At 38.0% G+C, this 27501-nt stretch overlaps 1 protein-coding gene across 5 annotated transcripts in view; it reads right to left on the reverse strand.

The window, feature by feature from the left end:
- Positions 1 to 3609: 3609 nt before the first annotated feature.
- The window catches only part of TNIK (TRAF2 and NCK interacting kinase), a 397128-nt gene continuing 373236 nt past the window's right edge, over positions 3610 to 27501 (reverse strand). For 3 of the 5 annotated variants that reach the window (XM_074190921.1, XM_074190920.1, XM_074190922.1), the window contains 7 exons: positions 27163 to 27306; positions 22878 to 23012; positions 18919 to 19019; positions 15761 to 15910; positions 14345 to 14504; positions 13967 to 14106; positions 3611 to 11957 (listed from right to left, as the gene is read on the reverse strand). In XM_074190921.1, the coding sequence (XP_074047022.1) occupies positions 11874 to 11957; positions 13967 to 14106; positions 14345 to 14504; positions 15761 to 15910; positions 18919 to 19019; positions 22878 to 23012; positions 27163 to 27306 (914 nt within the window). In that variant the 3' untranslated portion in view covers positions 3611 to 11873. Of the gene's footprint in view, positions 11958 to 13966; positions 14107 to 14344; positions 14505 to 15760; positions 15911 to 18918; positions 19020 to 22877; positions 23013 to 27162; positions 27307 to 27501 lie in introns of all 5 variants that reach the window. The other 2 variants (XM_074190918.1, XM_074190919.1) reach the window with 1 other exon arrangement.

The raw sequence follows: 27501 nt of genomic DNA on the forward strand, positions 1-27501 counted from the left end.
TGTCTTTGGTTTTCATTCCAGGTTCAGTGTCTCTGAAATTGACCTCTTTTATTCTCTCTCTGGGATCATTTTCTTGCTTTAGGGATGAGATAGGATTCCTGATTGACCTCAGAATTTTATTCTTAATTTCTTCCTATATTCTTTGTGACATGTGATTTCTCAATTTGGTGTAAATTTCCCAAAATTCTAGTCTGAACCCTTTATGGGAGTGATCCAGCTTTCCCAGTATCCCTTTTACATTACATTTAGCTAAGCATAGACTGTGTTGATGAAAAGCATTTCTAATTTAGTAATAGAACCTGTTGTTAGCAGATTTACCTATATTTGGAAAATTCCTGAACATTTATTTCAGGGTGTGATTGAGATGATTCCCATTTGAGTAGAGGTTCTTTTTCCTAATCCCATTCGCGATTATTGAATTGCATAGGGTAAATACTTTATGAAATATATGATAATATTTTGTGTTTTCTATATTAGGGTGGGTAAATGCGTGGAAATATATGATTTCTAGTTACAATCTGAGTGAGTTGGTTAGAAAAGTTTATTTTTAATATTCTTCCCCTACCAAGTTATCATTACTCTCCCTTTCTCCCAATTACAGGGAAATTGTTGCTGAGTTATACGTGTCTGACTATGTGTGATCCAGTGCTGTACATGAGATTTTCTTGGCAACAACTGCAGTGGTATCCTATTTCCTTCTTCACATGATTGAGGCAAACAGTAGGGTCCATTTCTTTGTGACCCCAACTTGGGGTTTTCTTCGTAAAGATGCTGGAGTGGTTTGCCATTTCCCTCTCCAGTTCATATTACAGATGAGAAACTGAGGCAAACAGGATTAAGTGATGTACCCAGGGCATATAGTATTTGAGAGTAGATGTGAACTTGGGTCTTCCTGTCTCCAGACCTGGTGTTCTATGCACTGGGTAATCACTTTTCATACACATTACATTCCCAATAGAATTTAAGGTTCTTTGGTGAAGGGGTTGCTTATTTCCTGTTTTGACTTTGCACATCCTACCTGACCTTGAATACTTTCATGAAGGTTTACTTCAAATCAGTTGAACACAAAGTTGTGTGTTTGGAACAAAAGACAACAGGGCTTGGTTCATAGTAAACTTAATAGATGCTTCTTTATTCATTCAAATCTGTATGGATCTGAATGCTCCACCCGTAGGCTGAGAGCTTTTATTTCCTGCTAAGGTTGTCTGCCACTGCCACCATGTCCATAGGATCTCTTTCCAATAATGATGTCCAACTACCAAAACAAACTCCTGGGATTTTTCTGACCCTCTGGACTCCATTTACCAGAATCAAGCTTAGGGCCCAAGACCAGAAGGTTGTGTGCCACTATTCTATTGATGTAGGGCTTATCTCAATTGTTTGTCTTCCTTTACAGTGACTTGGGAACAGAGCTGTTCAGGAGGAATTTTTGAACCTGGGGCAAAACTGTGAGAGAGGGGAGAGAGCATCCCTTAGGGAGATGGACTACAGCTACCAGAGGGAGGAAGTATTCTGCTAGAAAGTGCTATTAGCACCCTTTGAATGTTAAGCTTTTTGGGATCAAGCTCCTGTCCTAGTTAAAGCTCTGGGGCAGCCTGAGTGCCAGGCTTGGGGTCAGGAAAAATCATCTTTCTAAGTTCAAATCTGGCCTCAGACATTTACTATCTCAGTGACTCTGGGCAAGTCGCTTAACCCTCTTTGACTTATCTACAAAAATAAGCTAGGGAAAGAAATGGCAAACTTTACCAAGAAAACCTCAAATGGGGAAGAATCGGACATGACTGAAACTATTGAACAAAAGTTAAAACCCTTGAGAAATTGGCCACGTTCATTGAAAAGTTCAAGACATCCAGAGATTTCCTTTCCCTGTAGATGCTGATATATCTAGGATAAACATTCTACACATCCTACAAAATCTGACAGAATTTCTTTTTTTTATATTTTATTTATTTAAGGCAGTAGGGTTAAGTAACTTGCCCAAGATCATACAATTGAATTATTAAGTGTCTGAAGCTAGATTTGAACTCAGGTCCTCCTGACTCCAGGGCCAGTGCTCTACCTACTGCACCACCTAACTCTGACAGAATTTCAACATTAGAGAGATCCATTATGTTAGTGGCCAGCTGCTACAGGAATTTTTTTATTTTGGGTAGCAGCTGGATTAAATCGCAGATTTTTTTCCCCAATTAGTAATAAGTTCTGATTTTATATGCTAAGCAAAGCACCTTATTAAAATGGAAACAATTTGCTGTGGTTTGGTACAGTCTTGCAAGGGGACACACCCAGAGACTTAGAAAGGGATTTGTAGTGATTCTGAAAATGGTTGGATCTTTGACATTCAAAACTCCTAAGAAGTGATGAATTTATTTTTTTAAGTTTTTTTTTTTTGAAAGGCAATGGGGTTAAGTGGCTTGCCCAAGGCCACACGGCTAGGTAATTATTAAGTGTCTGAGACCAGATTTGAACCCAGGTACTCCTGACTCCAGGGCCGGTGCTTTATCCACTGTGCCACCTAGCCTCCCGAAGTGATGAATTTAGTAGCTGTTATAATAGGTCTCATAACTGACCAAGGCCCCCTTGATAAGTTTAGATTTGCAAGGAAGATTTCTCTTTCTTCTATTGCTATGGCATGAAATTAGATGCCACTCGGCGTTCTAGCATTGCCACTGATTTACCATGACATTGCCAAATGTAAGGACTAGTTTAGATGTCACAATAACTTCATCATAGTTTAACTTTGAGAAACTGGCTGCAGACTTGCTCGACCAACTCCTGAGGAAGTCTTGGGAGGATGTTTCCCTTGCTCGTTTGGTGTATTGTTCATTTTCAGTTAAAAATAAGAACCTTCCATTTCTGGGAGGAAGGACTGGAGGGTGGGGGCAGAGTATTCAGTTGCCATGGAGTCCAAGCTCAATTAATCAGCTTTCTACATTAGCTTACTGAGCTCATCTACCTGTTTCCTTAGCCACAGTGTGGGTATAAAACTACATCGGTAGTGTGCCCCCTTTGACCTGGACATAAGGTTGAAAAAGCTGATAATGGTTTTGTTGCTGTTCATTCTGACCACATTTGTCAAGGAACCAGAATGTTTGAGTCTCAGTTCTACAGCCTTGCTTTCCTAGCTGAGGTACCCAGAAGCACCATGTCTCATGTTTTGATGCTGCCTTGATCTAGCCATGGGCTTAGTTACTTGTAAGGAAGGTATGCAGAGATCCTTTAAATATCATTTTTTAGATACTTTGTTGAGGCCTCCATTATGAGAATTCCTTTGTAAGTCAGCTTTAAGAAGTCACTTAAGTCAAATCAACCCAATTTTGAAAACTGGAGGAGAGGGACTGGTTTCAAAGAAAGCTGACACTCAATGTTGGCCAACAAATTCTTGTGCAAGTGAAAACTGTGAAGTCTGTAACTTTGGGGATTCATGATGTCATGCTCCCAGGTTTGTTAAATGGCCATTTCAGGATACCTTTCAACCTTTTGGTTTCAGTTTTTCCTTGGAAAATGGGAGTACTACTTGCCATTTATAAAGGTATTTTAATTTTTTTCTTAATAATTTGAAGCAAAGTATCATAGAAATACAAATGAGCTCAGAAAGGGAATGTAGTAAAGGGAAACTCTGCATTTGTAGTCAGGAAACATTTGGATTTCCCACCTCTAACATAATTACATAAATGCTGTGAGCCTCAGTTGCCTTGTTGTGTAAAATGGTTTATGCAGTACCTGCCTCCCAGGGAAGTGAAGGGGCCACATGAGATAACATTAGTGAGGTGCTTTGCAAGTTTTAATGTCTTTTGTAAAAATTCCTAGCTTCTCTAATGATGGGGGAAAAATGACTTGGCCAAAGAGGATCTTAATCAAGATTTCTGCCTGCAAGGTATAGCTCTGGCAGTGGTATGGTATGTATCACCCTGCAATGCAGTTTATTCATCACGAGACAAAAAAGATAAATAGGGCAAAGGAGGACCTTTCTCTGCCAAGTTGCTTAATGTTCCATTCGCTTGTCTTCTGGTTTATTTATTTATTTATTTTTAGATATTTCTTTTATTGACTTGACAAGGAAAATACAAGACCAAACAAAATTAAACTACAGAGCAGTTCCCTTACGGGAATTGAGAGAACAACGACTTCACGTGTAAAGTTCCTACATTGTCATTTCATGCAACACACATTCAGTTTAACTGAATATATACAGGCTTCTGGGGCCCACGGAGTCCTCAAAACTGGATTAAAGACATAGATAGGCCCAAAACATTGCAGGCTTTCTTAGTAGTAGCTTAAGTGGAGCTTCCTTCACAGGAGAAGATTTTTGCATTTGTTTCTTCCTTGTTTCAGAAATGCTTGTATTTTAATCCAAGTGCACAACTCAAGACAATGAAAATAAATAAACAAAATAAAAATACCCTTCTTCCCAATAAAAATACCCTTCTTCCCAAGAACTGTTGTCATAGGAACTCTTGACAACTTGGAAAATCTCTGTAAAAGCCCAAAAGAGATCATTGAGGAATTTTACTTCTCAGAAGACTTGCTTCTCTAAGCCATTGTCTATAAAGAACATTCATAGATTATGACCACAGGGCCAAGGATCTAGGAAATGACCTAACTTCCGAAACAATATTATTGACATTTTCCTATTGAAAAATCTACATGGTTTTTATAATTGAGAAAAAAACACTATCTCAGAGATCCTGATACAGTATGCCTGGACATGCCAGGCAGATGATTGTTGATGGACAGAAAAGTACATGTGGATGTTCATAAAGTTTTTCCTTCCCCCCCCCTTCCTAAAGTCATCTTTTGATGTGTTTTCATCCTATTTTTGAAATTAATAAATAAAAAAATACCTGGGCCAAGTGATCATTACAAATGATAATGCAGAGCCTCAGCCTCACAACAGACTGAGACTTTTCAAGATCCTGCTTATTATGACTTCAAATGGCAGTAGACACGCCATGAAGAAAGTTTCCAGTGAGAGCCTAAAATATAGGATTACATCTGAAAAGAAAGGTCTTCAAATGCCTAAGAATATTTCCAAATCTATCACCCAATGATGACAGCCTGAAATTTGTGAGGAAAATTTGAGATCTATAAAATGACCCACATATATTTGAGAATTGTAGGTATATCAGAAAGGCAGTCTCTTTTTATAATATCTTTGCATTTGGTAACAACATCTGTGTTAAGATTATAAACAAGAGACGAGTCAAATGTACAATAATCACAGTCCAACACTTTCTATTTTAGGATTTGCTTTAACTAAACTGTCATCACAATTATTTTTCCCTTTCTGTAATTTTTCCTTGATATTCTTACCTGGCCTCTTAAATTCTATTTTGATACTACATCTGAGACTTTCCTAAACAAAAAAGATACAAAAATATAATATTATTTAGTCTCACTAATACTGATATTTGAGGAATACCTTTGCAAAAAAATTCTTTTTTTCAAAAGAATTCCACTGGAAAGGGGGAGGATGAATTAATTTATGGAAATGCTATGTACAAAGTCTGATTTATTACCATGAATTCAAGCACACCTTCAATGTATAAGTTGTCCTAACCTTCAGAAAACTATTACATTCATGTACCTGTTTTAAAATACTCCCAACTCTTTTATTCAATAAGTCAATTAATGCATTTATCCATCAATAATAAGCATATAGTAAGTGTCTAATATATGCCAGGTTTTGTTAACCTCAGGCTTTTGATAGGGATGTTGAAATTCATATTTGCTGGTTAAAATTTTCAGGCAAAGTAATAATGTTTAACTTCATGTAGACCCACAACATCAGATTGTGGTTAGAATTTAAATGGAATCAAACTGTATTCAGGGGTTAAACATTTTAAATGAATTAATATGATTATTATTAATTGGATCTTGGCTCTTTCTGACATTGAGCAGAGCTAGAAGAATTAAGTTCCAATATAAAATCCTGATCTAATCCTGTTTAATGTTCCTGTGTAAAGTTATACTTGAATCTATAAATAATTCTCCTGAATTTTATCACTGTATTTGAGTTTAGCCATGACTAACATTGAGGCACCCAGTGTGACTTATGGGTCACATTTACTTTGTCTGACACCGGATTGTGGGTTGACTGAGGTCTTTGATAAAACCACAGTATAATTAGTTAGAGCACATGAGCCAGGACCGTAGTGGATAGATGCTGGATATGGAATCAGGAGAACCTGGCTGCAGTCCTGCCGCTCTGCCTCTTACTAGTTGTATGACTCTGGGCAGGTCTGTTTCTTTATTTGTAAAATGCAGATGATAACATGTATAGTATTTTCCTCCCAGAGTTTTGAGGATTAAATTAAAAAATGTATATAAAACTCACTGTAAACTTTAAAAGTGCTTCCCAATGTCAGTTATTTTAATTAGGACTTAGATATCTGTTTGTAACTATTATTATACCACTTAGTTCTGCTGGGGTCATGGTAGCAAGATTGGATTAATTAATAGCTGTAAAAATTTCCCCTGATTTTTTCACTATACCCCAGAATCAGTAAGAGGAACAAATTCTTCCTCTGACAACTAGCTGGGTCACTCAGCGCAATTCACACAAGTACTTGGGGTTCCTGGGCAATTCTAAGATTAAAGGCTACAGAACTGTTGCACATTTGTCAAGGGATTCTCTTTACTGGAAATGCCCTTAAAACAATGAAATCACAAGTCTGGACCAAAAGACCAAATAGAACTTTCCCAAACATGGATATTTGATAATATGGTCCACTTCTGAATAATAAAATTAGACTATAACAGATTAGAAAATTATCTTTGATTCTATTAAATGGGTCATTTTTGAACATCTAAACTTTTGATGTTTAACTCTTGCTAGTACTTGTGTGTGTGTGTGTTTTAATTTGTTTCATTTTATGCATAATGTCTGAAAAAAGATTGACTCATTTTTGGATTCTTGATGTCAGCACATTGTCTAAATGGCCAGACTGAATTACCATTTCCAAGAGATAATTTAAAGTTTGAAAGTTGAGTGAAATCAGTTGAGAAGCAATTGAGAAATCTGAAGTAAACATTATGTCCTTAGAACAAATACAGCATCAGGGAAGAATTTTTTTTTTTTTGGTTTAGTCAGAACATAATCTTTTCAAGAAAAATACCATAAAATATCTAATAATTCAGAGTTATTGACCAGACTTGCAGCCTTTATAATAGAACTGAAGACTTTTGGAAGAGAGCAGGAGAGTTCATTCTGAAACATCACAAGCTTGCTGTGGATTTATCACATTATGCTTCCAGTAGCAAAAACTCAATTACATTCTCATGATCCATTGGTAATCGTAACTTGCTCTCTTTTGTAAAGCAACAGGACACATTCACATAAATTTGAAAGCAATTAACACATATGCAAGGGATGCTTTTAAAAACAGACTCTCAAGGGCAGAACATTGTTAACACAAGGAAGTCTCCCACACACTGGAAATGGAACAACAGTAACTGGTGTACAGACGGGAAAAACAGCCATACTGACTCTCAAGAATTTTACAGAATGGGAAGTCAGACCTTAGCCACATTACTTTGTGGGGAGCAATAAACAAAAACGAAGTGGTGACTGCCTAATGTGAAACTTCTGTCTCTTATTCTATCTAGTACACATAAAGAACCAAGAGACACCAAATTGCTGATGGAAGAGAGTGATGCATGGAAATGTCACAGGAGCAGATGGAAAACTATTAGTGAGTTTGATAATTTGGAATTTGGATTATTCTTTTGTTATGAGTTGTTTATACAAAATAGGCTAGAGAGTGATCTTGGAAAATCCTAGATCCTTGGGTCCTAGAAAAGAAGTTCTTTGTGGTATTCAATGTTATTTCCCATGGGAATCTTACGTAACAAATATATTTGAGTCCTCAGAGAATTTCCAAAGTCTGTAAAGAATAAATTCTCCAAGAAAAGAATCCTCTGAGACAATCAACCCCAAATGGAGCCATCAAAATATACTTTAACCTTTATAAGCTCAGAAGGTCCTCGACTAAGAGTTGCAAAAGTACCTTAAAACTCTTGTAGCCCACCTCCTCATTTAACGATGAAGAAACTGAGACCTAGGGAAATTGGCTCACCCAAATTCATCAACAAATGTGAGAGTCATTATTTAAACTCAGAACCTCTGATAACAAATATGAGTGTGACAGGATGTGTCTACATTGTCAGATGAAACTACTTTACTAGTAGTTTTTACTTTTTTCATTACTGATTTGAAGGCTGGTATATAGGGCTGTGGCTTTGATGTATAAAACTAAAGCATCAATAAAACTTTTTTAAAAAAATGTGCTGTCAGTTTTCAGAAAAAGCTAGTGCTTAGAAAAGAAATGTAATTACATCAGCCACCTTAGTACCAATTAGAATCTGACACTTTGATTATATCCTCATGTCCAATGGGCTGGTTATAGACAGCTGCAATGAACTGAATGACATTGCCATTTGGAGTGTGACCGTTAAATCTCAGAGCCTAAAACCTATGAGTTGAACAGGACCTTAGAGGTCGTCTTGTCCCTTGGAGCAAGAAAGACTTCTACTGGACAGCCAGGTAGTAAGAGATAGAGCAAGCTTTTGGAATTCTACTTGTAGCTAAAAAATAAGGAATCCTACTGTTCTTTTTTATCTCAAAAGAAAATTATTTCTATTAACAAACTATCAAGTTTTGGGGGAGGGAAAGCCAATAAAATCCCAGTTTTTTTGAGATGGCAATGAAAAATCATCAAATCAAGAAATGTTTGAATATAGGGCATGGTGGGTCAAGATTTGTTCTAGCTCAGGAATTTTGAACTGCTTAAAACTGACTAAAATGTCCATACTGAGTCTGGAAAAATGTGAAAAGCCACCAAGATCAAGAGTCCATCTGACTGCCTGGAGGTGTCAACCACTGAATTCTCCAGGCTGGGCAAAATGGGCAGAACCAGTCTTTAAAAAAGGGCAAATCTTGAGGCTTTCTTCAAGAGGACCAACATACTGTCTAAGGAGGGACAATACAACCCAGGTTAGAAAGAGAACAAATCAAAACTTCCATGCAGATCTTCAGTGGGGTCAGATCTGTTGAGTGTACTCACCCAGTTTGGGCACAAAAGAGAGACCTAGTTTCAAAAACATAAAAAGGAAAAAAAAAGAGAGAGACATTCTTCAATGAGTCAGGCCTCAGGGCCTCTGAGTCAGGAGTCCAGTTCCGATGGAAGAAGAGGAATTTTTAATTCTCTAAATGAGCGAGCATGGGCTCTGTGAAAAATTTTTAAATGACTTGAAGGTGCATAAAAGGACAAACTAGTTGGGGATCTGAGAGTCATGGGACTTGCCTTTAGTTGGCACCCAGGACTTATGACCCAGGACCTTGCACATCCTAAGGGCGTTATTGGGCTTGCTGAATGGAAAAGTCTCAGTACAAAAATATAATAGGCATAGCTCAATGTTGAACTCGTGTGTTTTATTGTTGTTGGCACCAGAAATGCTCAGGTCCTATTTTATGTTCATGTACATACTGTAAACACGACTGCATGAATAATTTTTTCTCATGGTTCTGTTTCAATGAATCTAGGTTTGAAAAAATACATTCACAAACTACCTTATGTTTAAACACAATGATTCCCTTTTATTTCTTAACTGTACCCAAAGACCCACAATAAAAAAATCATTTAAAGCTGTGAGTTCCGAACTTGTCGCTTAGGAAAAAAAATATATATCCATTTGCAACATAATTCAAGAAGCCTCTGATTTAAAATACACAGCAGCAATATAAAGAGCTGGTGGCAATCACAGCCAGTGTCAAGACTAAGATCATTGTTCCTTCTTCACAACAGTGTCTTAACAGTTAGAATAGTTACCTAGATCAATCAGAAAAAGTTATTGCTGAATTTGTTGTACTGGACTGGGGTGAGCAGTCCAAATAAGCAGTGGAGAATTTCACTGATTTTGGAAACCCCAGAGGAGGACACCCCTGTGATCAATCAGAGAGGGTCCTTGGTTCAATTTCTTTCCAAACCAAAGGTAAATGACAACCATCAGAGTTAGTCCCCCAATTGTCAAACTGCAGTGCCACTGGGTCTCTAATTTGTATTTTGTTCTCATTAACAGCTCATCCATCCGCTCATTTATTTTAGGCAAAACCATTAGAATAATAGATTCAGCAATTCGTTACTGTAACTGTTATGATATCTTGGGAACAAATGCCATTGATTTTTTTTTCATTATTAAGGATTCAAATTTGATCAACTACTGTTTTGTTTTTTAAAATTATTAAATACACCTGAGATTGCCAATTGAGCTCTCTATATGTCTCCTGGAGATAACACTGCTGCGATGAACAGCAAAACAAAAACAAACAAAACGAGGTAGGTTAAAACAGGAAGCGCAACACAGGTATCGTTATGCAACACCTTGAGACCACAGGCAGCCATGCTTGTAGCTAGTAAACAAACAAACCAAAAAATCCGAGACACTCACATAAAAATTGAAATCATTTGAGTAAGTTTATAAGGACACAATTCAACCTGAACTAAATACATACATATTTCAGCACAGATGTTGTTCACTGTATGTTGGGTAATTTAGAGGAAGGTAAAATGATTTAGGGTCTCAGAATTTTGGCCAAAACCCTGCTTCCAAGTTCTGTAACTTCTGGGCTTAATGATGCCTGCTTTTTCTCAGGTTGTCTTTTTTTTTTCCCTCATCAACCCAGAGAGACTAGGCAGCTCAGAAGCTTTTCCTTTATTTTTGTTCATTTGATTAAAGTCACAGTTTTCATCTCTAGAAAGTGGCACCCACAGAAGAAAGAGATGGGGTAGACCAAACCCAAGATGTCACCCACACCTCAATTTCCCCGGCAGGATTGGGGTATACCAACCAAAGTTCAGGCAGAATAATGCCTAAGCCAGGTGAGCTCTTAGCCCAAGAGGATTTGTGCACTCTTATAAATATCATAGCGTATTTGTTCAAAAGCTCTTCTTCCTTTTCTGAAACCCATTTGCCCTCCTGGTCTTTTGCCCTGACCTGTTGCATAATCAAGCTGTGGGAAAAAGATGTGCTAAAGATTCCCTCCATCTCCAGAGTCAATTCAACCATATGGCACTACTACCCCATCAACACGCACCATTATGTAAGGTCCATATGAAAATATGGACTGACAGACTCACAAAAATGGTAGCTGATTTATTAGTCTAAGGCTAGTAGTTTAGCCATTTAAAATCTATTTCCCAAAAGAGGGGAAAACTAGTATTTTTCTTCTCTTTTTAAAAATTCATTAACTAGTTGCTGTCAAAAAGCAACCTTTAGGTTGGTGAAGGCAAAAGATTGCTAAAATTACCCAGCTATACAGTTATGGCCTTCATAGGAGAGAGATAAGGTACTTTTATTGTGCTGTCTCTCACCATTCCAAATTGGTAATTTTACAACACTCTGCATACTTAATGCTAGCAGGCAGACAGAATCCAAAGAAGATTCATTTTTTTTTTCTCAACACCATTTCCTTTCCCATTCATATAAAGTAAGGGACCAAGAATATTTTTAAAGGAAAGAGTCATAACCCACTGTAACACAGCAGAATAAAAGACCACACAATGTTTACATCCCTAGCGACAAAGCGCTCACGGTCCATCTCTGCTCAGAGACAGTGCGGCATTCTTGGGGCTTTCCGAGAAATTCCTGCCTCTTGTCTCTCTCTCTTTCTCAAACAGGCTGCAACAATGAAGGATGGGCTGTATTTGGTGGGAGCACAGGGTGTGAGGAGTGAAGGGAGAGGTGGGAGTGGAGGAAGGGGAAAGCAGTGTGTTCAACCAAGCCTTCTGTATCTGCCTCTAGACTGGCATAAGTCCACACGTGTCACGTTCTTTTAATAAACAACGCCATGATGACAAGAGCCAAGTGTTCGTCTGCTACCAGTTCATCATGGAATTTCTGTTGAGGGTCATGAAGAACACTTGGCTACTTCCTCCAGATCGTACGGATGCAAAAAATACCTGTTTGAAATTAAAAAAGAATTAGTTCAATCACGCGGCCTTCTTAGTTTCCTCTTTTTCAACCGTCCATCCATTTTCCTCTTATATGTTTTGTCCTTGTTAACATGGATCAGTTTTTAAGAGTCAATGATTTGTGTTTATAAAGTGCCATGTGATACAGTGCAGGATAAAAATGCTTCTGCTTTCATGGATTTATCATCATCATTATCATTGTTATCATTTTTAGGCCAGGTGATTGGCACTAAAGGGAGTCACTTTGTGGAGATGGACTTTGTAAAATCCCCTCTTTTAGGAGGGTTTAGAATTTTGAAAAGTTATATGGATTTCCTCTGTGTTATGTGGGAATTCTAGACTCAGACCCTTAACTTCTGGATTCCTTTAATGAGGGCCACAGGCTACCTGGAATGGTGCTCTGACTGAAGAGGAAGCACTAAGTTTAATAGTTATTATAGACAATCAGTTTTAGGGTTCTATAACTGTGCTACACATCAAGAAAATTAAAAAATCAGGATAGCCAAGGGTCAGCTTCTGGCTTTCCAGTGGATCTTGGCATCCCAGGTACCATCTAGAATAAGGACATGGAGGCAGGAGGCTGCCAAGAAATTTTGCCTGAGTTGAATTTCAGTGAATCACTTGTACTACCAAACAAGTATCCTTGGACCTTGGATGGACTTTTTTGTAATGTTCCTTTCATTTTGAAGACAGCAACAGCTTGATTTCTCTAAAGTCAGGAAGGGTACTCTCCATGGACACAGAAACTTCCCTCACATTATTAGGGAATTTCTATCATCCAAGGAAGACCACATTTTGTAGAATATCACAGAATACAATTCTGGAGCCTAAGCTTTATGTATCTCATGGAGGTTGCCTGGCTTCCACTCCCCATGGCCCAGTGGCTGGTATGGTATTAGTAAAATCCTAAAGGTGTGGGTCTATCAAGGACTAGTCCCAGGGATCTGTCTTGGTCAGATTGTCAGAGCCCACTAGAAACCTGGCTCAAGTCTAGCTCGTCTCTGGTTTCAAGAGGCACAAAGAGCTTGAACTGGTCCTGTGTCTCTGCTTGGTGTTTTGTTCTTTTCTAGAGTAGGTTTGAACCTTGAAAGTAAGGAATGCTGGAAGCACCCTTCTGAACCATTCCAAACCAGAATAGATATTCAAAGTCCGGTCTGGTCCAGAGGTGTATTCCACAGCTTAATCTGAGATTTTGGGTGAATGCGTGGCCAAGATGACCCTCTGACCACCTGACTGACTTCTTTCCTCCATTAGCTGTTATCTGGGAAAGGCTTTCAGGAATGGTTTTTAGGTAGGTCATAGCTAGGAGGGACTCATTCAAAAGTATTAACAGCTCAGCTGATAGTAAACCTTGGTTTATCCTAAGGGAAAAGGGTAAGTTAAAGTTGGTCCTGCTCCAGAAAGTCCTTGGTAACTACTCAGCATGAAGAATTAGGCTATTTTCAGTAGGACAGATTTTTCTCCTGTGCTATTTCAGAAATGTCTTTTTTTGTCAGTCGTGAAATTTCTATTGATTTTTGAATGTGAATGTTTCTGGAATATAGGAGAAATAAAATTAGTCTTGCTTAAAGTATATATATATATTGAATTGTCAAAAAAGTCATGTGATATCTTAAATCCTGACAGTAATTTTTTAAAAAAATCTATACATGGAAACACAAAACTGGCCACTGTGAGTTTATCAGTGCTAGGCTAACTGTTCTAGATTGCTTTGAGTAGGAATTCAGATCTAGTTTGTGTCAGACATGATTTATTTTTTATTGCTGAATGATCACTTGGCCTTTCAAAAATGATTTTATACTGCATGTGTGTGTGTGTGTGTGTGTGTGTGTGTGTGTGTGTGTGTGTATTATACGTTTCATTATTTGCATGGATTCAGTCATATTCCTTAACTCTAATCTGACTAAAGTGAGTTTGTAAAGGAAAAGGAAGGTTTCACAGATACCTGGTGGTCTCTTAAAATGCAAACACTAATGCAAACGTTGAAACGGATTTACCTTATCATTTCTTTCACATAGAAACTTTAACCTTTGAGCTCGTTTATGCATAAACACTCCATCCAAATGTCCTGTTTCCACTGAACGGATCTCAATAGCTTTCTCTCCCCAGCCCATTATTTGATTGGAATGAATGTAGGCTGTCAAAAGGAATTTCCAAAACTGCATTAAAAACATTAGATGGGCAATAACTTACAGTATCTGTTCACATTTAAACCACAAATATGACATACAGTTTGACATACACATACAAAGCAGGTCTTACAAGTGTCATTTCACAGACTGTTTTGTGGACTCAAATGGTTGTTTCACTTTTCTTGACTTTCGTGTCAATTTGGGGGTGTAACTGTTGAAGGAGAAAAGGAAGGGTTAACCTACCCACAGAGGTGGGCATTTCTCCCCACTGGAGCACCACATCTTTAGTGATCCGGCCATAGGTATTCACGTACACCCCCTCATCTTCATAGCAAACGAGCATTTCCATTCCATCCGTTTTAGGTAAGATGACGATAGCGTGAGGAGTGATATTACCCTGAATCTAAAATTTAAAGAAAGAATATTTAAAGAAAATTACATGAGGGAATGATAGGCTTTGGCTAAGAAGCCATCCCAAATAAAGATCCAAAGGAAATAGTAACTATCGTTTTGTCTTTTCTTGTCTTTTCTTTTAGCTTTAGCTCTGTAGACATAAATTTCTTACATTTACCCCCAACCTAACCATCAAGTTGTCAGCTCTTTTAGGAAAAAAAGAGTCTTTTCTATTCAAAAGAGAACATATCTTTTGCTGCTCAAGATGACAGGTGGTATCTAATGCAGCAGAAGTTGACCGTAGACACCTTGGAGCAGAATGGTTATGCTTAGATATCTTCCTATCTATACTATCCAAAGGCTCCTTGGGAAGATGAGGGACAGAGTTGTCCATAGACAGGAAGATTTGAGTTTTAAGTCTTACTTCTGACATATAATACTGAGTGACCTAGGGTAAGATGTTTAATTGCTCAATGTTCTAGGTAATGCTCTAGGAAAGCTTATTAAGTATCTGAAAAGGTACTTATCTGTCTTAGGAGAGTCCCTGCTTCAGGACTTCTCTATCCAAATGAAATCAGAAGTGCAGTCCCTATCCTCTACATGAACATACTATGGACAAACTAGAGTAGAGTTTGGATATTATCTCTATATATTTGCTTTTGGACTGTTGAAAAGGACACAACTTTCATTACCAACCTAGAATCAATCATGTGCAAGTTATGACTAAAATAAGCTCATTAAATAATGAACCAAAAAAAAGGGGGGGAACCAAAAATAATTGAGACAAGAAGGTTTTTTCTTAAAAGAGAGATACCTTCTGTGTTCAATGACATCAATGACACCTATCCTCTTGAAGGGAATTTCCTTTGCCTATTTATCCATGATTCCAAAGATGCCACATTGAGGTCGTCAAATACTTTCTATCATGGAACTATCCCTCAAGAACAAACACCATCTTCAAGAAGTTACAAAGATGGGTTTCCAAAAATTCAATCTGGCTAGTATTAAGTTTTCTGTAAAATCTGCTGATACTGGGGCCAAAAACAAAATAAAACACTCTCCTAAGCAACTTACATGCTACTGATTCAATTTCTTTAAGTAAAGACTACTGTATCTCAGTGTCTTGAAATGCATTAAAGTATCAGAAAGAAGCATTTGGAACTTGGAAAGTGGAAGTTGGCAAGATTCTGAGCAATAATTTCAGTATCCAGCTAGACTATCATATGGTCAATCTTTGACATGTTCACAAACATTCTATGAACTTACATGGGACGGGATGTAGATATCATAAGAGTTTCCCGAATCTACATCGATCACATGGAAACCAGTGTGTGAGCCAAAAATCACCTTTAACCTTTGACCTTCTTCCACTGTAAGGTCGACAAGAAGGGGCTTGTGCTGGAGATCTGCAAAAGACTTTAGACAACATTTCTGTTAGTCTCCATAGGACACAAACAATGTTATTTCTATTGTTTTCTGGTGGTCTAGTGGACATTCATTTCCAGGTTTCAGAAATTAAGGAAATAGGCTGAGTTTGATGCTATTCTTAATCCATTTAATTTACAGGTTATTCAAAGTTCTTCCTTATCCTTACATGTTCCCTTAAAACAATCTAAGAATATAAAACGTAGACTTCAGATGAAGCTTTTTCTTCTTTTGCCCTTGCTCAGAGATCATTCATTCATTCACTCCTTCATTCACTAATTTATTCATCCAACATTCAAACTGCTACTTAAGTATCTACAGAGTGAAAGGTAAGGATCAATACACTATACGTGCCCTCAAGAAGTATGCAATTAATAGCGGGGACCTTGGAATCTAGCAATTCTGAGGGTCAGTAAAAATTCTGCATGTTATTTGTTTTTGTTTTCAAATGCCTATCAACCTGACTATCAAAAAGTGAAACAATTCCTGTTCTCAAGGAATTTCCTTTCCATCAGAAGAGACAGCATGCACATGTATAAGTATATGCAGAATAAATAGGCCTGCCATTGGGGGGACTGGGTTCAAGCAAGGTTTTATGTAGAAAATAAAGAATGAGCTGATAACTTGAAGGAAGAAAGAGATGTTATGAGGCAGAAGGGAGTATGTCCCATCCATGGTGGGAAGGCCAGAGCAGAGACATGGACTTGGGAGATGGAAGTCTAGCATGTCTAGATTGTAGAGAGTAGAAAATGAAGTAAAGGCTGTGCAAGTAGATTAGGGGACCAAGTTGTGAAGGCTTTTTTCAAGCTAAATAGAAGCGTTTATGTATTACTTAGGAAATTCTTGAGTTTGCTGAGTAGGGAATTGACATGGACAGACATGAACTTCAGGACAATACTTTGGCAGCTGATGGAGGATAGGTTGGAGGGGGAAAAGACTTGAGGAAGGGCAACCAATTAGGTAGATATTACAGGTTAGAGGTGATGGGGACCTGAACTTGGGTGAAAACTGTGTGATCAGTGAAAAGGGGAAGGATATGAGGAGTAGTAGATATAGGAAAGCCAAAATCAGGTCATTGATTATATAAATGAGGTGAGGATGACTGAGCAAGTGAAGATAATGCTGAGGATGAGACTCTGGGAAACTGAAAGGATGTGGATACCCCTGTCAGAAATATGGAAGTTTAGAAGAAAGAACTCAGTTTTGGGGGAAAATAAGGATTTCTTTTTTCAGTTTGTTGAATTGAAGACATCTATGAGAAATGTAGATTAAACTATCCTTCAGGCAGTTGGTGATATAAGGCTGAAGTTTAGTAGAGAGTTAGGAGAACCTGAGAGACAAAGTTTTTGTGAACAAAGATTTTGCCACACAGTGAATATGCTCCCTTTGGAGCCCACTCCTTAAGTATTCTTTGATTGTTCTAACAATATGTTACATGGTGCAGAATTTTCTTCTCCAAAAGCAGCAATATGGTGGTAGGGAAACAGGAAAAGGCAAAGGAGAGCCCATTTCTACTGACAAATGTGCCTTTTGAGTTCATCACTAATGAGCCATTTGTGCCAGGAGGACATGTGAAGAATGGAGTGACAACACAGAGGAGTGCCCCCACATTAGCACAAGAAGCCCCAGTGCCTACATGAGCAAAAGGAGAAAAAAGGAGAATAGAAAGCCCAGAGTGGGAAAAATGTTGGAAAGGAAATAACATTTGCTATTTTCCACTGCCAGGGGCTCCCCAAAAACCAAGGTACCTGGAAGACCCAGTCTCCTTTCTATTAAAAATCTGCTGGAATGAGATCCCTAATAATGGTTCAGTTCAACCACAGTAAGTGTAGACCTAAGCAATACTGAAACAAATTAAAAGTGAAAGAAAAAATGAAACAGATGAAAATCAGATTCCAAAGAATAAAGTCATTTCATTCATTAACATAATTAGAATTTGGTTGAAAGCAGTTTGTCATTTTATTACTAAAAGCAATGTGAATATATATGAGATATAGTGGTATAAGGTAAGAGCCCTACATTTATGGTCTGAACTCTGTCACTTACTGTCACCTCTGTGCGCCTCAATTTCCTCTTCTGCAAAATGAGTTGGTAGACTAGATGATTTATAAGATCCCTTCTAGCTTTGAACCTGTGATCCTTTATAAAATGAGTTAGTTGAATCAAGAAAATCTTAACTTAATAGAGAAAGGCTTCATGACAATCTGGTGCTTTCAAAACTCATCTCAAGCCTTAGATTTACTTAATTTATTTAAGATTTACTTAATATACTTAGATTTACTGAGGTATCTTTTTTTTAATAATTCCAGACTACAAAATGGATGGAACTTTTGGAGATTTTCTGTTTTAGATGCAGAAACCAAGGACCAGAGAAACAAGTGACTTATTTAAGGTCCCACAGCTAATTAGAGGTAGAGCCAGGAATGAGGTCTCCTGGTTCTCTGTCTGGCATCCTTTGAGCCACAACAAACTGCTCTCTGGGGAACAGTCTTCCTTTGGGCATCCTCTGCCATGGATGACAGCTTTTTGCATTTGTGAAATTGCAGTCTAAGAATCTGAGTTCAAATCCTCTCTCTCTCTCTCTCATATAGACTAGGTAGCTTGGGGCATGTTTGCCTCACCCTTCTGGACCCCAGATTCTTCATTTATCAAAGTACCAACTCCTAGACCTAATATGCTTTCAGAGAAGATGGAGGACAGGTATGCTTCTTGCTCACACATTATAAACCCTGTATGGGATGGTAATGCTACTTAGAAAAAGAGGAGGAAAAAACAAACAAGATAATAGCTTGGAAAAATTTCCAGTATATCAAAGGGCATTTTAAAGTAAGAAATTTGGCTTAAAAATGTGACCCTAAACTTGCTAAATTCATATAGTCGATATGGGAAATATGGAACCAGGAATAGGAGACAGCCTCTGCCTCTTGTACAAAGAGAGGTTTTGGTTTAGACATGCAAGACCATCCTTCAGTCTAATTGGTAATGATACAACCACTTACCTTAAATGCCATGAATTTGTGATATGGTTTAGGAGCCCACGCATATATCTCTACAGCATTCTTCAAGGCAATCACTAAGAATTTGATTCGTTCATATTTCACTAAAATTGTGGGGGGGAAGCATGAGTAAAAGAAATGCATTAGTTCTAAGTAAGTTGTCTAATTTCCACAAACAACACAGTCAAGTTCCGCTATCTATGAGGAAGAAAGCTTGGTAATATGGGAAGGACACTAGCTTCGGGGTGAAAGAATCTAAGCTAGAATTCATATTCTATGTGATCCTGGAGAAGACCCTTCAGCTTTTGAGCCTGTTTCCTTACTTGTAAATGAAGGTGTTGAACTAATTCAAAACTCTGAGATCCCTCCTAGTTTGAGGTTAAGGTTCTTATCCAAGGTCATATGAATAGTAAGTAAAAGAATTAGGTATTAGAGCCAAATTCTTTAACACTAGAGTTGGTACTCTTTCTGCTACACCAGCCTCATAGGCACATTGACCTATGGGGATTAGACTTTTCCCTGACACTACTCTTCCCCCCACCAAAAAAAATGTTTAGGAACTTCCTTTTTGGTCAGCAGATCTTAGCTATGAGTCACTAATAGTAATGGTGATTGAAAATTATTATCTACATTGCCTTGCTTGCCTTTTTATACTACAGATAAAGAAGGCTAACAGGTGAGAGGACCCAGGAATTTTTTTGGGGGGGCGGCATTAGACCTGATCTTATTGGAAAAGTGAAGTCCTGGAGAGGAAATTTCAGACAAATCTACTGTCATTGTAGAGTTCAGTTATGCTGAGGTAATAGAAAAATAAATGAATAGAGAGAGAAATAAAGCTTTCTAATGATTCTTTTTTCATTTTTGAAATATGATTATTAATCACAAAAATGATTGGTTTAAATCCCAGTCCTGGATCCTATGGTAACCTCTCCCCCCACCAACTCTAGTAATACTGGATAAAGAATTTTACTCTCTAGGAATATGTAACAAATACGGATTGCTTATTATTTTCTCTATATTTCCTTTATAAGTATTTTATATAGCAACTGAATTTGACTTTCTATGAACTGGAGTGGTTTTCTTCTCCTCTCCTCTTCTTTTTCCTTCCCCCCCTCCCTCTATTACTTTCCCTTCTTTCCTCTTCTCCCTCTCCATATATGTGTGTGTGTGTGTGTTTAAATACATATACACACACATATAAACATAATGATGAACATATGCAATCTGACTCTAGGTTCTCCGTAAATGAAGGCCAACTTCATGTAGACTAGAGCTGCTTAAAGACAGTTTCCCCAAAACAGTACTCCAACTGGAATTTTCATTGGATTAAACATTTCTGCAAAAGGACTGTTCTCAGGGAAGGGTTTTTGGCATTTCTCTGTGTATTTATGAATGAGAATTGTATACATGTGGCCAAATTTGAATGAGAGAGAGAGAGAGACAGAGAAGAATGACCTGTTTTGATGCTTGTCTTGGATATAAGCTCTCTGAACTGTCCATCCTTAGGGTCCTAATGAAGTCCTTAACCTCAGACTGTCTCAGTTTCTTCATCTTTGAACTGAAGCTACTAATAGCATCTACCTCACAGGATTATTTTGAGGACCACATGTTAAGTGCTCGGCAAATCTCAAAGCACTACAGAAATGTTAGTTCTTCTTATGGTCTCATTTGTCAAAAATGTATTCCTTCTCAAGATACAAAACTGAGAGAAAAAAACAAGATCTGCCCCTAGGGAAAGACTGAGGAAAGCTTACAGTTGTCATCTTCTCCCCAAAGTCATTTTGAACAAATCTGGCCATGGTCTGGGTCTCTCTGAAGTTGCTTTCTTGTGTTTTCCCTAGGATAATTTCCTTGGTAGTGATTTTCAAGAAAAGCATCCTCTACCTACACTGATCGTCATAATGATTGAGGTTCAGGCACCTAATTGTTTCTTTAGCAATGGGAAGCTGGGGCTATGTTTGAGCCACAGGCACATTAAAAATCATGGAACTTGTCAGCCATTCCCCAATTGATGGGGATCCTTGCAATGTTGGGTGTATGGTTGCGATGAAATACTACTATGCTATAAGAAATGCTTAGCCCAATGACCTCAGAAAAGCATGGAAACACTTGCATGAAATAAAGAGCCAAAGTGAGCAGAACCAAGAAAACACTGTATACAGTAACAGCAATAATGTTTTAAGAACAACTTTGAGTGACTAGGTCTTGTTAACTATTATAAACGATACAAATTCAAAGTAAAGGGATATATGAAGAAAGATGATATCTTCAGAGAACGAATTGATAATAGAAGTATGTATAGACTAATTTTACACACACACACACACATACACACACACACACACACACACACAAAGATATATCTATATCTATTTGTGTCTGATGGTAGCCATCTCTGGGATTGGGGGGAAAGAAAAAATGTGCAAAAATTTACATGATAGCTTTGTTGTATATTTGAAGGGAAGAATATATTCTACATGGTACATTTGCAATTTCAAGTGCAATCAAGAAGATGTTATGGAAATGCTTGTTTTGTTCCATGAATTGAAGGTAAAATAATTTTAAAAAGAAATTTAAAAATTTAAAAATCATGGAACTTGGGGTGGCTAGGTGGCACACTGGGGTGGCTAGGTGGCACAGTGGATAAAGCACCGGCCTTGGAGTCAGGAGTACCTGGGTTCAAATCCAGTCTCAGACACTTAGTAATTACCTAGCCGTGTGGCCTTGGGCAAGCCACTTAACCCCATTTGCCCTGGCAAAAAAAAAAAAAATCATGGAACTGCTTTGCTTGGAAATGAGGAAAGCATCAATTGGTCAATCATCCAGGAGTTATCAAGGACTTATCAATGAGACTTCTGGCCAAGATGGTGGAGAGAAGCCAGACGCTGAGCTAAGGAATGATTAATATGGGCTATACAAGTATAGTAAGGGATGCAGTGCAAACTCTGTGTTGGCACTATGCAATAAGAAGGCCTCACTGTATGCAGCCCTGGGCAGAGTCCTGCAGCCCTGATTGTGTCATGGATGCCTGTGGAATTTTGGGGAAGCCTAGGGACACTCTTAGAAGAATGCTTTTCAATAAAGGAAGGAAATGCTAAATTTTGGTTAAAGGTTAGTGAACATAAAGATCAATTCTTTTTTTAGCCCATCCAAGGTCATAAACTCCCTAAAATCCATCAGTGAAATCCTTGGGTGTCTGTGAACCCAGTCAAGAACCCCTGTTGTAGAATCATGATTTCTGCAGTGCTATTTAATCCTATGCATGGACCCATAATAGAATCCAATTTCATATTATGTATTAATTTTCCATCTTCTTAAACGCATACAGTCCATTTATTTTCTACCTTCTTAAATGAGCACAAGTTTCTCTCCTGGAGATCCAGGCCTGTTTCACTTTTTTGTCTTTCCACCCTAGTCGCTAACATAGCATCTGGCACATATAACAAATAGGCACATGATGAATGCTTGTAGACGAGAGCTGCTTGTTGATTTATTAGTGGATGGTTTTGTGAGTCACTACAGTAAAAATCTTTTCAATTCCTGTTGACTAATGTTGTGTAATGAACTCCTTTGAATTTAGCTAATCTGGACACACAGCCTATTCCTGCATCAGTCCTTGAAGTCTTTTCCTAGGGGTAGTCATATGCAGATGGGACATCACAGTATGACTCCCATAAAAGACTCAAAGTTTATCTCATGGGAAAACTGGAACACACCCTAAATTGATGTTTGAGATCAAGAAAACAGGGATTAAATGATCAAATTTCTAGGATCGTCAATGAAAAGTGAGAAAGTCCCTTAGAGGTCAATAAGTCTCATTTTACAAATGAGGAAACTGAGATAGCAAGTGATTAGTGACTTTCTCAGTGTCTAAGGTAGGATTTGAACCCAGGACTTCCTGATTCCAAGTTGAGTGTCCTAACTATTCTGCCATACTTCATAAATAGAACACTATGACCTACCAACTTTGTAATGTATACAGCCTTCCAAGTCCCCCACGGTGATCCAACCTTGCTTCTTTTCAACTTCGGGATCATTGTGTAGAATTCGATTTCTTAACCAAGATAGATAGTAAACTCGTAGCTTATTCTTCTTGCCTATTGAAATAAAAGAGTTTTAATTTCATGCATTCCCAGGAAGGCTCCCCCCCCCCCCACACACACTTCCATCCACATTTTTAAAATACCAGAGGCACTGCATTACAGTATTTCATCATTAGGTTGTTTTCACCCAGAGTAGTCATGGTTAAAACTAAACATCTTCCCAGAATGTTTAACTGATCAATCATCTTAGGAATTCATTGCTTTTCAGTGAACTCGTTTTTCCTGCTTCTTGGACAGAACTGGCTATCCTCAGTGCTCAAAGGAAGCCATTACTGAAATTACGGAGACTTAGCTATCAGGACATGTGAGATTAGGAATTCTGAACCTCCTCTGTGGTGAAAGCCTATGGATCCCTTCTAAGAATCATATTTTTAAATGCATCAAGTAAACATAGCAATACACAAGGGAGACACCGTAACAAGGATGCAGTTTTTAACCCTATCCCAGTTCATAGACCTGAATCTATCCCAGGACCCCTTGCTAGGACCCTTGTACTATTGTCATGTGGGGGGGGGGGGCTGAGGTGGGGAGGTTGGGAGGAACAGTGGCTTTGGAGAAAATTTTGCCCAGCTCTTCAGTTCTCTAGATCCACACAAGCACAGACCTGATGACTCCAGCTTTGCGTTTTGTGTATTTTTTATCAAGATTCTATGTAACTAACAAAAAAATAGAACTGAAAATGGTGAAAATGGGAGCCATTCAGTTCTACAACAGGAAGGAACCAATTTCAGGAAAATAAAGCGATCCCACCACTTTGTGGCACGGTGAGAGTACTCTAAATGGAAAAGGACAGAGGACAGAAGACATAGTGTCCTTTGGGGGAATATGTTCTCGGAAGTATAACTGGGCTCAGCATATTATTGGGTTAAAGGGTAAACCGCTTGAAAATGTTGAGTAGCACATGAGGTAAGGAACTGAGTCTCCCTTCTCTACAGCGCAGCTCTGCAAGACACATACTCAGCAGTAATGGCTATATTAGATCACAATGAGCCTATAACTAAGAAAACTTAGGAGAGTTTGGACTTTTCCTCTACACTGTCCAGATCTTCAGAAATTCAAGCTAAGGGAGATTTGTTTTTGTACTACTGATAGCTTAAAGCTATCTAGAAAATATAATGGTTTTATGTGATTATAAAATTCTTTCCTATTATGCCCATTATTTAGGTAAGAAAACCCAAGACCCAGAGAAGTGAACAAATCAAATTGCACCTAAACTCAGATCCCAGAATCTGAAAATTTTACAACTAGAACTGGGAAGAACCTCAAAATTCAGGTCTTCTGATTCACGATTCTATATCATTCTTATAATGCTGCCTCAGGTGTCTACTACTGCCTGTGTGATCGGCCTTCTGTCAAATGAGGTGGATGGACTAGATTTTAGATTTCCAAGGTGTCTTCTAAATCCAAATCCTATCACCCTTTTTATGATTATAGACTTCAAAAGGGCTTTGTGTTCAGGAGATGAAATATATATGTAAAGACCAGAGCACATGAAATCCTTGCATATTGGAACTACAGCTAATGGACATCCATGCCTTAAGAGCCTCTTTAAGGGACTATGACTTATTTTAGAGACCAGAAAATGAGAAAATGCAGCTCCTTATCAGCAAGGACAAATCCATACAGAGCTTCCATATATTTTTTTCTGTGGCAGGATTGTGTTAAGTGCAATCCAAGAATTCTGAGCTGTTTTCATCTAGTTCTTTCACTTTCTGAGTTTTTAAAGAGAGATAAGATGATCCCTCTCCAAACCCTCCCCAAATGGAGAGCAGTATCCAAGCAAAAAGGAGATTGACCATGAACATATGATGCAATAGGGTTCTCTTTCATACATTGATGCTGACCATATCTTTTTGGTTGACAAAAATCTAGACTTGGCACCAATCCAAGAATTAATCTGAGTCATCAAAGCTAAGGGGAGGGACTAGATTTGCAATTTCCTGAATATTGGAAACTCCTGAATAAGAAAAGTCCAGATACTAAAATAGGTTGGTATTGTTCCTGGAACTTACAGAGTTGCCAAGAGTAGAAGGGCCAAATGTACCACATATGAAGGCAACACTCTTGAGTTCAGTCTGAAGCACATTAAAATTTAATTGGAAAACATAGACATGTAGTTTTCTAAGAACATCGATACCGTCAATATGTGGTTTTCTACAAACATTGATAATATTAACGTGATTTTCTAAGAGCATAGATACTGTTAATATGTGGTTTTCTAAGAGTATAGATACTGTTATGTGGTTTACTAATACTATTATGTGGTTATACTAATATGTGGTTTATTAACTATAAAGATGATGTTAACATGTGGTTTCTAAGATCATAGATACTCTTAATATGTGCTTTTCTAAGAGCATAGATACTATTAATATGTCATTTAATTAACTACAAAGATGATGTGACTATGTGGTTTTCTAAGAGCATAGATACTATTAATATGTGGTTTAATTAACTATGAAGATGATGTGAATATATGGTTTTCTAAAAACATAGATACTGTTAATATGTGGCTCACCAAGAACATAGATAATATGTACATTTCTAGGAATATAGATCATACTAATATGTGGTTTTCTAAGAATAAAGATGTTAATATGTAATTTTTCTAAAAGCATGTGAATACTGCTATGATATTATTTTTGAAGAACAAAGATGATGTTAATATATGGCGAATAAACATCTGCAGGGATCCTTATTTATGTAGGGTTTGGTGGCCCCCATTTCTATTCAGTTGACACCACTGCCCTAGAGCACAGAGAGGTTGAGTGTCTTTCCAAAAGTCACATAATCAATAACATTAGGGGCAGGACTTGAACCCAGATCTTCCTGGGTTCAAATCCAGTTTTCTACCATTCCATGAGTGCCTCCCATCAGCAATTAAAGAACTGAAAACTCTGGCCAAGATGCTTAGTCCAGGGATTCGTCATCATCTTGGGTTGTCAATGGATCTCTTTGATAGTCTGGTAGCAACTATGGACCTCTTTACAGAGGTCATATTTTTAAATGTTGGCATAAAATATAGGGCATTACAACAGAAACCAATTATATAGAAATGTAGTTACACTTATTGAAATGTTTAAAAAAAACCCAAGATCAGACTCCAGTTTAAGAGTTCCTTAGATTGAGTTAATTCCTAAAGTAATTTCTACTCCCTTTAAAAATTATGAGTAGTCACTGAGAACTCCATCAAAAAGGGGAAAAAACAAAAATACCATTGGCTAATACAAATATTTTTTCCAAAATCGAAGAAATTTCTGAATCTAGGCATGTTTCCAAGTACAATTCATATAGCCCATGTGTATCCAAGTGTGAAATACCTACTGATAGGGGGCTGAATGCACACAAAAGATCGTTGGGCAGCAAGGAAAGTCTAAGGATGGACAGATACTTCTTAAAAACCAATTCACATATAAAGAGGTAAAGATGAGAGTGATGGGGCACGAGACAATGTAAACGAGAGTGAATCTTCCCTTTGAGATAATATTGGATTTCTAGCATGAATTTTTCAGTTTGTCAGTACTGGGATCTTTTCTGATGGTCTCCCTCCTTTTCTTAATTTCTTTTGTGGAAGCACAAAGCATCAGAGCAAATGACCTTCACCCAAAGGTGCAATGGGTGGAGACACAATGCTTCTGCATTGTTGAATGCCTTGCCAAAATGGCACCAGTGCAGGCACAGAATGGCTCCTGAGAAAAAGGCTGCAGATATTTGGACAGTGCTCTCTCTTCCCCCCGCTTCCTCGCCCCCTCAGCTCAATATTTTCATTTTCTGTGTCATGTGTTAGATGTAATTCACCCTGAGCTACAGCTCAGAGACCTTAATGAGATACTCAGTACATCTTGGCAGGGGTGGGAGAGACCCACAGACATATTGCCATTGTTGCTGAGTTTATGTCTGATTCAGATGCACTGCTGAGAAGGGAGACAAACATACCCCACAATGATGGGGCTCAAAGAGGAAGGAAGATTTCTCTTTTTAGGTAATGATGTGCCAATGTTACAACTTGGGTGCTCTATCTGGGTCCACAATCCTGCAGGGTTCTGAGCCACATGTTAGCTGTGGACAATTATCTGATTTCTTCAGAAACAAAACTACAGATCTGGGCTTTGTGGACCTGTGTGCTCAGCCATCACACTCATACCTGATATTGTCACAAGGACATTAAGACCCTCCAACACGTCCATCTGCTGAAATCGCCTCCTGTTAATCAAGCTGTAGACCTTCCCTTGCCCACTTCGGTCCAAGAGCATCAGTCCATTTTCTGTTCCCACCAGGAGGTTCACACCTGTGAATTTAAAATAAAAAGCACCTCCAAACTTCAGATTTGTGCATGTTGGTTCCTTCATTAGACTGCTAACTCTTTTAGACTAGGATCTGTTTTGTGCCTTTCTTTGTTTCCCAATGGTTGACCCCAGTGGGTGCTTAATAAATATTGACTTACATACTCAACACCCCATCCACAGAATCTGTTGATAAGTCT

Source organism: Macrotis lagotis, chromosome 6 (genome assembly GCF_037893015.1).
Source record: "Macrotis lagotis isolate mMagLag1 chromosome 6, bilby.v1.9.chrom.fasta, whole genome shotgun sequence".
In the NCBI taxonomy this organism is placed as follows: domain Eukaryota; kingdom Metazoa; phylum Chordata; class Mammalia; order Peramelemorphia; family Peramelidae; genus Macrotis; species Macrotis lagotis.